General features: G+C 43.2%; 1 protein-coding gene across 2 annotated transcripts in view; it reads right to left on the reverse strand.

Moving 5' to 3' along the window:
* Nucleotides 1–629: 629 nt before the first annotated feature.
* The window catches only part of LOC143924619 (ras-related C3 botulinum toxin substrate 1), a 32969-nt gene continuing 19018 nt past the window's right edge, over nt 630–14580 (reverse strand). Inside the window, exons 3-7 of one of the 2 annotated variants that reach the window (XM_077449016.1) lie at nt 12987–13104; nt 11692–11727; nt 11254–11316; nt 10772–10931; nt 630–2882 (exon numbers count right to left, since the gene is read on the reverse strand). In XM_077449016.1, the coding sequence (XP_077305142.1) occupies nt 2752–2882; nt 10772–10931; nt 11254–11316; nt 11692–11727; nt 12987–13104 (508 nt within the window). In that variant the 3' untranslated portion in view covers nt 630–2751. The remainder of the gene's footprint in view (nt 2883–10771; nt 10932–11253; nt 11317–11691; nt 11728–12986; nt 13105–14580) is intronic. The other variant, XM_077449017.1, reaches the window with a different exon arrangement.

The raw sequence follows: 14580 nt of genomic DNA on the forward strand, positions 1-14580 counted from the left end.
TGCAAAAAGCAATAAAAACTTATAGGTGTGAACCAAGCCTTAGGCTCCATTTAAACTCGTACTCCTGCATTTAACTTTTCTAAATGGGAAGAATCTGTGGGAAGTATACTTTATGACTCCAAGATCATTTTCCTCCTTTTAGATATTCCAGGTTTACAGCAGGTTCACAGACAAGTGTAATCAGATCCTGGAACCATTGAGGTGGATGTACTAAAGGCAAACAGTGCACTCATTTTCCCCAGCGCTTAGCAAACATGGTAAAGCTTCACTTTGTAAAAAAGATATCCAATCAGGTGCAGGGGAGGTTGGGAAATGTTAATTTTTCTTGGCACATGATTGGATAATTGAAAAGCAGCAGAGCTTTACCACATTTACTAAGCTCTGGGAAAAACGAGCGCCACACTTATAAAGAGCATGGTCTATTTGCCTTTACTGAATCCATCCCAAATAATTCTATTTTCTTTACATGCAGCTAAAATTACTTCAAGTATAAAAACGTAGAGTGTGAATGGCACCATTGAAAAATCATTACATGCATTTAGAAATATCATCTAAAACACATATGAAAGCAGGTTTGACAGTGCCAGTGATAAGCCCTTACATTTGAAAAATAATTAAAAAAAGACAGCTTTTTGTAGTTTAAGGATTTATTAATTCAAACATGCATGTAAAACACTAAACTGCATTAGCAAAAGATGTAAAAACACTGTTCACAATTTTTTTTATTTTTTTGCAACATTCTCAAATGCGCTTTGAATTTGTTCTTTGTAGAAAGGTTGAGCCATGTCATGTCTCATAGTGTTTAGTTAGGGGTGTGCATCATTAATACTTGTTCTATAATTAAGACCTCACAGACCCTATGGGACAGAACCAATAGAAGAAAGAAGAAAAAAAAAAAAAGAAGATAATTTCACTGGGGGAGGGGGGGTTAGAAGGGTTGGGGGGCTGTGGGTTGGTTGGAGCGTCAAGATGACAATATGAATTAGCTACTAGATCGAGTAAAGTACAATTTTATAGACTAGGAAAAATAATAAAAATAGGAAAAATAATAAAAATAGGAAAAAACATAAAAAAAGGGTTACTGTGTATAGCAGGTTCACATGATTTGTACACCTAGTGTTACAGGAAATGTCATGAAACGCACACCTTTATAAGCAAAATAACATAAGAAAAAAGTATTAGGAATAAACTCCTATAAACTACAAAAATTTCCAAGCTACAATATTTAGAAAGATATTAAAATACAAGATATTCTACAAGCAAGCCAACATAGAAAGCCTGTGCATATTAGAATCTGTGGGAATGATGGTTGTAACCTACAAGGGCACTATCCCCAACCCTTTCCCTCTTTAGACAGGCACATATATAGTGGTTGATCATAAAATAGCACTACCACATAGCCAAGAATAAAGAAAACAGAACAATTCTATACATCAACCAATGACATATGTTACCCAAGTGTTTGGCTGTCCCAGAAAGGAACCAAACAGCCTAAGTGAAAAGATGGCATGGGGATTACCTGAAATTAAATACTCAACTGTTTCTACTGCATTTATAACACATCTTAGGGCTGGTAGTCAAGAGCATTTCACTGCCCCTCTTTGTGCCATCTGCAAGGCACCTGTCATAGTTAATGGTCCTATAAAGTTGACACTGATGTCCACATTTGTGGACACCAGGCTGAGAAGTAGAGGCAACTAAGGAAGATACATCCAACTAAGGTCAGCGACTTATGACTCCTGCAGCCAGCATAGAATGCTTCAACCATATTCCCCCCCCCCCCCTCCTGCCCAGGAGTGGTTAAACAAAGAAGCAAATCAAACAGGACCAGGCCTTATACAATAAGCTATTGAGTGGGGTAAAAAGAGGATCTCTACAAAAGACCAACACTTTCCAATTACTAATGGGACGAAATTGTGGGTAGAAGAGGGCTGTATCATGTCTAAGCCCTTAAGGCTGAGAGCTTGCTGCCCCCCCCGCCCCCCCCCCCCCCCCCCCCCAGCTGGTCTCCAAACACTAGGTTTCAAAGCCAGGCTTAGGCTTCACACAGACCTCAAGTCTCCAAAGTTAACAAGCAGATGGCTGTGAAGCACTAAAATTCCTCCTTAGAAAAAAGCAAAAACATTTTTAATCAAAAGTCTCAAAAGCAGTAGTGTCACTTTTAAATACTGTTGCTTATGTTTGCTAGTAAAATCCTGAAACCCATTTTATATTTTTGCCTAAATAGTTTCCGTCCAAAAGAGCAGATTAGTACCCTTTAACCAAAACTTTATTTTTAGCTCAAGCAGTAAAAAGATACATAATTGATCTAACATTCCTAAATAACAATTTTGATTTACAATGCAATACAGTGAATTAAGATTAATAAAGTGTTTAATATATGCAGTAAGGCTCCTGCCTACTGTCAGTTTTTTGTTTCCTCCATCCAGAAAATCAGATCTGAGTAAAAAGTCATGTCTCTAATAGATTCAATGGCTCATGTTTGTAGCAGAAAATATAGAAACTGAGCTGAGTGGGTGTTTTGGCAACATTTAATTAGTTCAAGCAAAAAGGAGAAACCGTTTTCAGAAAAATAAGGCTAAATAGAGTGATCTATCCTTCAGGAAAGGGTTTTAGTAGAGTCTGAAAAAGATGTGTCACTTAATGGATTTTATATTTAAGATTTTATAGGCAGAGAATGAATTCTTACAAATAGGACTGGGGGTTGGCATTTTTCGGTGTGGGACTGGGGTAGGAGAAGGAGTGCAAGGATTACAAAATCAGACACTTTCTCTTCCTCTTCTTCACTGGTGGTGGGCAGAGAACAGCTCTTATTGCTTCATCGAAAACAGTCTTCAGTCCTCTTTGCGTAAGTGCTGAGCATTCTAAGTATTTCACGGCACCTGTCAGGAGAAAGTCAAAGTAAGACAATCGTTTCCTTTCTCTGGGGATTTCCCCCATTTGATAATGAAAAAAATCTATTTACGTCCAAAAGGTAATACTGACAAACCCCTTCGAGCTATGGCAAAGCTTTTACAATGTCAATGACTGTAAAATGAATTTTCTTGTTCTATTGACACCTGAGAAAAAAAAATAAAAAATCTTTGGCCATGCTAATGACATTCTAAAATGGTTTGCGACACCAAAATAAGACAGCCAAGCATTTACCAGAGAAAATATTAAACCTATTCATTTAAAAGTGGTACACCACATCAATTTTTTTTGACCCTGCAAGGTAAAGGCATAATGTGCTAGTATGCATCGAATACTAGCACATTATGAAATACTTAGAATGGTGGTTCTCAACCTGGGGGATGGGACCCCCTCGGAGGCCGAATGACGATTTGACAGGGGTCACTAAATCCTCGGCTGTTCCTGAAGCCCGCACCACTCTCCCAGCCTTTTCATGGCTGCCCAGGTTTATGTAGAGCAACAATCCTTTTTTTCCAGATCCTGAGTTCTTTGAAATGAAGTGCCATGTTGAACTTCCAGCAAACAGTATGAAAGAATGAGAGTGATAACACCAAATTCAACACACCTGCTCCCCATTCACACCCACTCCCTTGTAACACCAATGAGTCACATGACACGGGGGGGGGGGGGGGGGGGGGAGAGAGAGAGATTGGCCCCAATTTGGACATTTTTCCCTTAGGGAAGGGACTCACTTTTGTTGCTAGCGGTTTAGACATTAATGGCTGTGTGTTGAGTTATTTTGAGGGGACAGCAAATTTACACTGTTATACAAGCTGTACACTCACTACTTTACATTGTAGCAAAGTGTAATTTCTTCAGTGTTGTCACATGAAAAGATATAAAAAAAATTGTTATTAAAACGTGGGGGTGTACTCACTTTTGTGAGATAATGTATTTCCACCCTCACGTGCCCCTTCCCCTGACTTCTCTGTCAAAATCAACAGCTCAACTAAATCAACCTGTCTCCACACGCCAAGGTTCTAGGTGTAATCCTGGAGTCCGAATTATCCTTTCGGCCCCACTTCCAATCTCCATCCCTGTCCACTTTCAGACAATTCCTGAAAACTCATCTCTTTAGCCCAGCTAGCCCCCCACCCAACAAATGTACATTTATTTTCTTCATCAGCCCATCTCTCCCACAATTACTACCTCTATCTCTTGGCCCTCTCAGATTGTAAACTCTAACAAGGAGGGCTCTCTGGTTCCTACTATATTAAAATTGTACTGTACAGTCTGCCTTTAAGTTGTAAAGCGTTGCGTAAACTGTTAGCACTCTATAAATCCTGTATAATGATAATTTCCATTTGAGTGCACCAAATTTCAGATTTGCATTTTAAATGGCTATGCAAATAGCATGCAACATCAAAAATTGCAACAACCACCATTTTAGTCTCCAGGCTCTCTGCTTTCAAAACAAATATGTTCTAGCAAAAAAACAAAAAAAAAAATATATATAAAAAAAAAAAAACACACACATACACTAAATATACTATACACACACACTTTTTTTTAAAACAGGAGAAGTGTCAGAATTGGCTCAGGGGTCAAGTGGTTAAGATAATGGACCTAAAGACTGTAAAAAAGGAGATATTTCAGATTCTGGAACAGGATATCAGAAGTCAGGTGAATAGCAGCTGATAACGTGCCAGAATACAGAATCTACTTTGCCAACGTAAACACATTACACAGCCTATGACTCATTTCTTATTGTACTTTGTCAGCTAACAGAGAGATAACATTGTATAGGATTTCAGTTCTGACTTATGTTTGCTTTTTGTGGGAGTAGAAACCTGTAAAATGCGTTTTAGTGTTAACTAGGCCCATGGATATTTGCCTGGCGAGTCCCTAATTTATTGAGTGGAAATTCCCCCTCCCCGCACAGAACAAAAATAAAAAGCTCATAATGCTTATTGGATGCCAGGGCTTCTAACCATCTGTGATGAAGAATTACTTTAACTGACAATTGTGTGGTCATGCAACGCTGTACACAAAATGAAATTTACCTAAAAAATTAAATAAAAATTCACACAAAGTCTTCTTTTGGTGGTATTTGATCATTAGGGTTTTTATTTGTTTGCGCGCTATAAACAACCCCCACAAGATTTTTTACTTTCTGCTATAAAACCTATCAAATGAAAATATGATTTTTTTTGTACTCGCCATAAAATCCTTTTCTCTGTAATTCACCGACCGACACAGCTCCTCTCTGTAACAAATGGGTTGTTAGCCTTATCACTAGGAGAATACTAGGCATAGTTGTAACACTCAGAACTCTTTAGTTTCGCCCAGGGAGGCGGTCCCTCAGGCTACAACCTCACACCCTGCCATGCAGCCATCAGTACATCAACAAGCAGTATAACAAAGATAAAAAGGAGGGGCAGGTGCTGTGTCAGTCGGTAAATTACAGAGAAAAAGGATTTTACGGCGAGTACAAAAAAAAAATCCTAATTTCTCCGACCGACACAGCTCCTCTCTGTAACAAATTGGACATCCCCAAGCAGTGCCAAACAAGGGGTGGGAAAAAAATGGCACCAAAAAAATAAATAAAAAACTTAATCCACCATGGCAAGTGGGAACTAGTGAAAACAGTGCGTGGAAAACCACCACAAAAAAACCAGGGTATCCTCAACAGGAGTGAGCACCCAAGACTGCACCAAATTGCGGAAGTAATGCAACAGTGCATTAACATAACAGTAGGTTTTTTTTTTTTCCTCGATAAAAACAAGGGAAAGAAACAGAAAACATTGCATATTCAGTTGCAACTAAGCAGCCGCCTGCAAAACTTTGCGGCCAAAACAGGCATCAGCTTACCTTGTAGAACTTGGCAAACGCATGGACAGACGACCAGGTCGCCGCTTTACACACCTGAGCGGCAGACGCTTGGTGTCGGAAGGCCCAAGACATACCGATTGCCCTTGTGGAGTGGGCCGTGACCGGAAAGGGGGGGGGGGGGGGGGGATCTGCCCCTTCAAGGCATAGGCTTGTAATACAATGTGTCTGAGCCACCTGGAAATAGTGGTCGAGGAGACCGCCATGCCTTTCTTTGGACCAGTCACTGACACAAACAGTGAGTCTGACTTCCGAAAGGGAGCAGTGGCAGACAAATACACCTTAAGAGCCTGAACCACATCCAGAGCATGGTCTACTCCTTGCTGAAGAAACAGCAGGATCCTGGATATGGAAAAGGAGCGCGGATGCCATCCTTTCTCCTCACACATGGAGATGTAGGCCTTCCACCTGGTATATCTTCCAAGAAAATGATTTTCTTGCTCTCAACACAGTTGGGATCACCAAGTTCGTCAGACCCCGGTGGCTTAACACTTGGCTCTCAAGTCAAGCTGTTAGCCATCGATGGTAAAGCAGGATGGAGAATCGGACCTTGAGACAGAAGGTCCTCTTGCAACGGCAGTCTGCCACCAGACGCACCAGGTCTGCGTACCAAAGGACGCTGAGGACAATATGGGGCAACCAGTATTCCTGGGATCCCCTCAGCTTCCACTCTGCAAAGCAGACGTGGTAACTGTTTCAGTGGAGGAAAGGCGTAGATCAGCTGGTACTGATCCCACGGAGCCACCAGCTTGTCTGACGCGTCGGCCCATGGATCTCGTCCTGGACATGAATCTTGGCATCTTCCGATTGATACGGGAGGCCAACAGACCCACGTCTGTTGTGCCCCACCTCAGACACAGCAACCTGAATGTCTCTGGATGCAAAGCCCATTCTCCTGGGTCCAGCATCTGTCGACTCAGATAGTCCACCTGTCAGTTCTCCACTCCCGGGATGTAAATGGCCAACGGGGCCGGTACGTGCCATTCTGCCCACTGAAATATGTGAGTGACCTCCCATGCAGAGGCTGAACTTCTTGTCCCCCTTGGTGATTGACGTATGCCACGGCCGTGGCGTTGTCCGACTGGATCCTGATCGGACGCCCTTGCAGTCTCATGGACCATGTGGAGAGGCACAGCCTGATCGCTCTCAATTCGAGCAGATTGATCAGCAACTTGGATTCTTCCGTCGACCAGAGGCCCTGAGCCGACTGAACCCCCATCACTCCACCCCAGCCAGATAGACTGGCGTCCATTGAGATCACCGTCCATTTCAGAGGAAAGAACGATTTTCTGGACTGAATCACCGGGGACCTCAACCACCAGATCAGTGAGTCTGACTGGCTCACCTGGATCTGTCGATCCAGGGACAATGGAGATTTGTCCCATTTTGTCAAAATCGCCTTCTGCAGGACTCTGGTGTGGAACTGGGCATAAGGTACTGCCTCGAAGGAGGCTAACATGAGCCCCAGTATTTGCATGCAAAAGCGGAGCTACGATCACTTGCGGTTCATCAGCAGTTTTACCGCAGATCTGAGAGTCTGCAATTTATCTGAAGGGAGAAAGACTCTCGCTTCCCTGGAGTCCAGCAGCAAGCCTAGGTACTCCAGATGCTGGGTCGGCACAAGCACCGACTTAAGGTTCAACAGCCACCCAAATTCTTGCAGCGTCTGCATGGTGATCGCCACATCCTCCTAATTCTGAGGTGGAAGATGCCCTCAGGAGGAGATAGTCTAGGTATCCCACAATCGCAATCCTATGTTGCCATAGCAATGCCAAAACTGGAGCCTATACCTTGGTAAAAACTCGGGGGGGCGGGGCTGAAGCCAGACCAGAGAACACTGAAAAAATGTGTTCAGGCTTCCAGAAAATGGCCGCCAGTGTCCTGAATAGGAGATCACTTGGAAAATGCCCGCTGAAGCCCAGGAAGGCATGCTGCCTCACCCACACCTAAAATGGGCGCCAGCAGCTCCATGAGGTACAGAAAGAAAAAAAAGACAGACACAGCGCCGCACCCGACCACAGCAGACCCTCACAGGCACCTTCCGGGAGCTTAACACAGAGGACCCAGGACACCTCTAGCCAGCCAACCCCCATCTCAGTTGAGAGCACACATACACCACTCAGCAGCCACATGCAGCATCCCCCCCCCGGGGGAGGGAAGATGGGGACAGGGGAGAGAAGAGAGGGAGGTGAGGGACCCCAGAATCAACCTCGAAAGGAAATGCCCAGCCGCTCAGCCCCACTGAGGAAGGGAGATCTGTACTTACCAGTCCTGAAGAGCTGGGAGACATTCCATAACTACTCACTGATCAGTACAGGGTAGCTGCTGGACTCGGCATACTGTGACGCAGACATCAGTAGCCCGGTCATATGTACACCCCGGAGCATAAAAGCTCACCGACCAACTCTGGAGCTGAGGTTTAGTCATAGCCTGCCGAGCCGTAGCTGCTGCACACGCTCTATGGCCGGACAGGGGAGACGATAAGGGTATCCAGCCTGTCACCCAGCCAGCTGTTGATTGCTTATCACGGGATCATTCATCTTGCGCAAAAAGCCAGGCTTCTGCATAACAAAAGCACGGACCGATGGGCACCGAGGGTTCCTAGGTCCTTCTACACTAGGCAAAAAAAAACTGATGACTGCATGGCAGGGTGCGGGTTGTAGCCTAAGGGACCGCCCCCCCTGGGTGGAACTAAGAGTTCTGAGCGTTGCGTTACAACTATGCCTAGTATTCTCCTAGTGATAAGGCCAACAACCCATTGGAGCCGTGTCGGTCAGTGAATATAAGAGAAAAAAAGTTTTACAAGAATCTTATTTCATAAATTTAGGCCCATTTGTATTTGAGTTCTGAATTCATCATACATTTTTTTACTTAACTACTTGCCGACCGCTGCATGTATATATATATATATATATATACACACACACACACACACGTCAGCAGAATGGCACAGCTGGGCAAATGGGCGTACAGGTAGACCCCTTTGAATTTGCTGTGTGGTGGCGGGAGCTCCGTGAGTAGGTTCGCGGACTCTACCACCGTGGGGAGACCCATAATTGCCTCACGGAGCTGATGAACGGGGAGATGCTAATGCAAATAAGCATCTCCCCATTCTGCCTAGTGACACTGATCATAGCTCCCCATGATCGGGAGCTATGATCAGTAAAGTGTCATTCGTAGCCAAGCCCCCTAATAGGTAGAATCACTCCCCAGGATACACGATATGTCTGCCATAATGTAGCAGTCACGAACAAAAAACGATATATATAAAACATACACACATACTTTTTCCCCTTAAAAAGCAAGGGGGGTGGTGTGTTCTAGGTCGATCCCCGCATCTCTCTCTCTCTCTACACATACATATACACACAGAGCTCGACGAACCCCGAGCGCCTGGTCACATTTGCGACTAGAATTAGTGACCTGGCGCAGCACAGCTGGGGGTATCCTTTCTCTGTGCACCCCCCCCCCCGGCGTGATCGCGCCGCCGGCCATTAAGGCCGCGGCTTTAGGCCTTCTGCGGTCCTATGTTTCCTTCTGGTGCCCTCTAGTGGTGGCTGTTGGTATGACAGCCAGCAATGCTAATGGAGCTTTCACTGCCCGCCCATCTCCTCCCCTTTACTTTGAACCCCTAAACATTATATATTTTTTTATTCTAACAACCTAGAGAATAAAATGGCGGTCGTTGCAATACGGTCTGTCACATCGCATTTGTGCAGCGGACTTACAAGCGCACTTTTTTGGGGAAAAATTATTTAATAAAAAAAAAAAAAAAAGACAACAGTAAAATTAGCCCAATTTTTTTTATATTGTGAAAAATAATGTTACACCGAGTAAATTGATACCCAACATGTCACGCTTCAAAATTGCGCCCGCTCATGGAATGGCGACAAACTTTTACCCTTTAAAATTTCCATAGGCGACGTTTAAAAAAAATTCTACAGGTTGCATGTTTTGAGTTACAAAGGAGGTCTTGGACTAGAATTATTGCTCTCGCTCTACCGATCACGACGATACCTCACATGTGTGGTTTGAACACTGCTTTCGTATACGGGCGCTACTCACGTATGCGTTCGCTTCTGCACGCAAGCTTGGCGGGACAGGGCGCATTTAAAAAAAAAAAAAATTTTCTTATTTTAAATTTTATTTTTTCACTGTTCATTAAAAAAAATATACATACATACATTTTTATTCCCATTATAAGGAATGTAAAAATCCCTTGTAATAGAAAAAAGCATGACAGGTCCTCTTAAATATGAGATCTGGGATCAGAGACCTTAGATCTCATATTTACACAAAAATGCAATAAAAAAAAAAATAATAATAATAATAATAATAAAATGTCCCTCTAAGAGCTATGGGCAATGACTTGGAGACAGGTGGGGGGCTGGGGGCTATCTTCCCCTCACTCGTCTCCATGTCAGGCCAGGGACAGGTCCGGATTGCCGTTACGGACCTGGCTCCTAACTTTTTTAGCTGGCTCCTAGATTCCAAGCAAATTTGTCAAGCCCTGCACATACATACACACACATAAACAGAAGAAGAAATTCGTTTTTAAAAACATTTTTTGGGGATATAGCAAAAAGTTATAAAAATATTGTTTTCTCAAAATTGTCGCACTTTTTTGTTCAAGATGACTGGAGTGCAGTGGGAGCCCTCTTCCACCACCGATCAAAGTAATCTCCTTGCGAATCCACCGCAGAGACCACTTTTATCTGAAAACAGGCTGCCCGCTGAAGAAAAAATAAATACGGGGGTTATGGAGGCTAGCTGCTGCCATAACGATATTCCTCTTCAAAGTGCTGCCATATATCCATGGTGGCTAGTCCGTAAGTGGTTAACAGGGGGAATTATAAAACTTGTTCCTGGTCTGTTACATGACAAATTGACTAAACAAAATTTAGGATGAACTCAAGCCATTATTTTGCCATGTTGGAACGCATGTTTCACCAGTTATAAATAGAACAGAAAAAACAAAAACACCACATACCAATCTCTTTTGCCATGGCAAGTCCCTGAGGATAAGTTATGGGTGTAAGCTTCTTCTCTTTCAGTTTCTCAATTGTGTCTTTATCATCTCTCAAATCAAGTTTTGTACCCACAAGGATGATAGGAGTGTTGGGGCAGTGGTGTCGGACTTCTGGGTACCACTATTTGAAAATACACAAATTATACACAGAATAAGTTCTAGTTAAATAAAAGATCTAGTAAAGTTTCCCCAACCCACAGGTAAAACTAAATGAACAAACATTCTGCCTTATGCCTACATGGACAAAGGGGTTCAAAACTAACAAAATGAGCAGGGCAGATGTCAGGCCACCAAAATATCTCCATTTAAGACAATGTACCATTTATTTTATTTCCCGAGCCGGCTCTAAACTGCTCACCCCCTCCCCAATACATATAAACATCCTTACATTCCTGTAGTGTGGAAGACCCCAGGTTAAAAAAAAAAAAAAAAAAAAAGTTTACCTTGGCACGGACATTCTCAAATGAAGCTGGGCTCACAAGTGAAAAGCAAATTAGGAACACGTCCTAAAAAGATAAAAAGGCAGACGGTACATTAATAAGTCTTTCAACAATATTTGATTAAGCTGCAAAAAAATTAGATCTTGCAGGAGGAAGAAAAAAAACCAAAGTGCATTATATTAGAATCAGGAAGTGAAACATTGAAAACATAGAACATGGAGACTGAATTACCAGTTCCTCTATTTGTTTTCCCCCTTACCAGGACGTTTTAGATTGCAGATCAAACGGGACAAGAAAAGCATTAATTGTGCTTTACAAGCAAGGCAATAAGCTCTGTAAATTGCAACCCACACCAACAGAAGGTGGCACGCATGGACGGACGGACGAACGAACAAATGAATTGCAAACCCCTCTGCTAGCAGCAGGTATTAATTAACTCACCGAAACATTGGAAGCTTGGGGGCTCGGGCTAAAAGCCTAGTAAGAAACACTCAGATTCAAAAGCAGATTTTAGTGCTTCAAAATTATCTAAGCTCCCTTTTAATGGGAGACAGATACATTTAGGAAATATTTTCAGAAAGGCCTTTTGCACAAACATCAGGAAAACAGAAATGGTTTAAAAGGAAAAGAAGCAATAAATTCTGCTTTGTAAAGCGAGCAACAATCCTTGCAAAAAAATAAAATAAAAACCTTAATTCTTGTCTAGTTGATAAAAAAAAATTCCTTTGCAGGAAACAAAACTTTTATTGCAGGATATGGTTAAGATTTGTAAGAGAACCTTCAGGAATTTGGCAAGTTTCTATTTCTACATAATGGATTACAGAAAAAAAAAAAAAGGTTTAAAGTGGCCCATTGGGTACACTACCCAATGATGCAACAGGGAAAACAGCCACCAACAAGCCCCATCTGTTTATAATAGAAATTAGAGATTTACCTTAACCACTCCTAAAACTGCTGAGGAAAAATAAAAGGCAGGCGCTGGCCCACACATGAAAAGGGTTGCTGTTGACATTACATCCGCAGTATGATAACGAAGGGCATGGAAGAGGGCAGAAAGCCTTCTGGACTGTGACAGCTAATGTTACAGTGGCTACTTAAAGAGGGATTCCACCAAAAAATATTAAAAGCCAGCAGCTATAAATACTACAGCTGCTGACTTTTAATAAATGGACACTCACCTGTCCCGGGTTCCAGCGATGCCGGCAGCCGAGGCCAATCGATCGCTCGGCTGCTGCCGCCACCATTCTAGGTGAGGGAATCAGGAAGTGAAGCGAATCGGCTTCACTTCCCGGTTCCCTACTGCGCATGCGCGAGTCGCGCCGCGCAATAGGAAATCTCCGCGCTGTCACTGGGACCCGTGTGTGTCCCAGCAGACAGCGCGGCAGGGCAGGAAATGGCGTAGACTCCCACGGGAGTCTATGCCCGGAAGTGGGTGTAAATACCTGTCTTTGACAGGTATTTACACCCCCCTCCCCCCTGAAAGGTGTCAATAGTGACACCGGAGGGGGGGGGGGGGAGGGATCCGATCAGCGGAGGTTCCACTTTAGGGTGGAATCCCGCTTTAACCACTGTGGGCAGCATCAAATATTGCTTGTGTGCCTCCTTAATAAAATAAATATATATTGGAGGCACAAAGAAATACATCCAACACGGAACAACGTGATCCATTCCATAAACCCGGTGCTTTCACCCATGCTCACATAGCTGTACAAAAGATTAAAAACATGGATCCTTACCGTCTGTGGATAAGACAATGGGCGCAGTCTATCGTAATCTTCTTGTCCAGCTGTATCCCACAAGCCCAAGTTAACTGGTTTTCCATCAACCATAACATTGGCAGAATAGTTGTCAAATCTGAATTTGGAAATTAAAATGTATATGTTCACTATAGCTTAAAATATTTTTCTCTTTTAATTAAAAACACCCACACAAAAAAAAAAAAAAACGGGATCCTCCAGCAAGTGTTTTTCAAGGCCTTCAAGCCCCAAGGCTGCTTTCAAACTGCAGCTGGCGTGCATTGACCCTCGTTTTTGCAGAGGTTTTCAGCTGCTAGCGAGTGCTTTTAACCCTCGCTAGCATCCAAAAGGATTTAAAAAAAAAAAGACCCACAAAGCACCGCTGCAGTGGCACTTAGCCATTGGCGCTGCCCATTCATTTCAATGGGCAGGAGAGGTGTATACACCGCTCCAAAGATGCTGCTTGCAGGAGTTTTTTTTTTTTTTTTTTTTAACGTCCTGCCAGTGCATCGCCTCAGTGTGAAAGCACTCAGGCTTTCACACAGACTGCAGGAGACGTTTTTCAGGCACTATTTTTAGCATAAAAGCGCCTGAAAAACTCCTCAGTATGAAAGGGGTCCAACACTAACATACTTCCTTTAACTGGCCCTAGCATCCAATATGTTTCCATGTTAAAACTAAAAAAGGTACTACATGTAGAACCTCCCACAACGCCATCAATTTTTCCAGATAGACTCAATCACCAACTAGGGACAGCATCTACTTCCTGGACTGAGATAATGGCTCAGAGAGGTCATTCATGTTAATCCTAGTGTGTCAGAGTCAAGCCTGGTACACACCAAGTTTTTTTGCTCAGCACAAACTGAGGAGCTTGTCAGGTCATTGTACCAACTATCCGATTTTAGAACAGTGATCTCCCCGCTATTGTGTTCTGACAGGGGGACCACCCCCAACAGAACATACTGATCAGCCATTGGCTTAGCGTGCTGATGTGATGCCGATCATCTGCTGGTGTTCCAGCAAGCTCATGCGACAGAAGACGGCTGAGAGATCAGCTTTTGCCAAACAGACTTGCACACACGGGCCGAATGTCACCCAGTATCTATTGTACTGGCTGATTTTGCCCTGTGTGTATGGGCCTTTACATTTGGTGCATTATTTAGAATGTTGCACTCCTTTGAAAGAGGAGACTTATTTCAGGGCCGGTTGATACGAACGTGGTGTGGGAAACCCACGTTCCTCCCCGTTTCCCGTACTGCGTTCAAAACACGTTGCAGTATGCAGTGTATGTCAATATTAAATTAATGACACCTTAATAGCAGGTTGCAAATAGTATGCGTTTGCCCGCACTAGATCTCATGGCACAAAAGTACAATGCAATGGGGTTGCAGTGAATTTCCAAAAGTAGTGCATGCACTACAAAAAATAAATAAAAATTTGTCTCAAATAGCACTGCAGGTATATCGCACAGGAACACGCTTCCTGCGAAATTCCCAGTGTGAACTGGCCGTTTGTCTGGGCAAGTTGCCTTGATTGAAGCAAAACAACTGCTTTGTAATATTGAAATGGTACAGCAGTTTTGAAATATATATAC

The sequence above is a fragment of the Lithobates pipiens genome, unplaced genomic scaffold, assembly GCF_037356315.1.
Source record: "Lithobates pipiens isolate NorthernLeopardFrog02 unplaced genomic scaffold, aLitPip1_a1.2 Scaffold_22, whole genome shotgun sequence".
Classification (NCBI taxonomy): Eukaryota; Metazoa; Chordata; class Amphibia; order Anura; family Ranidae; genus Lithobates; species Lithobates pipiens.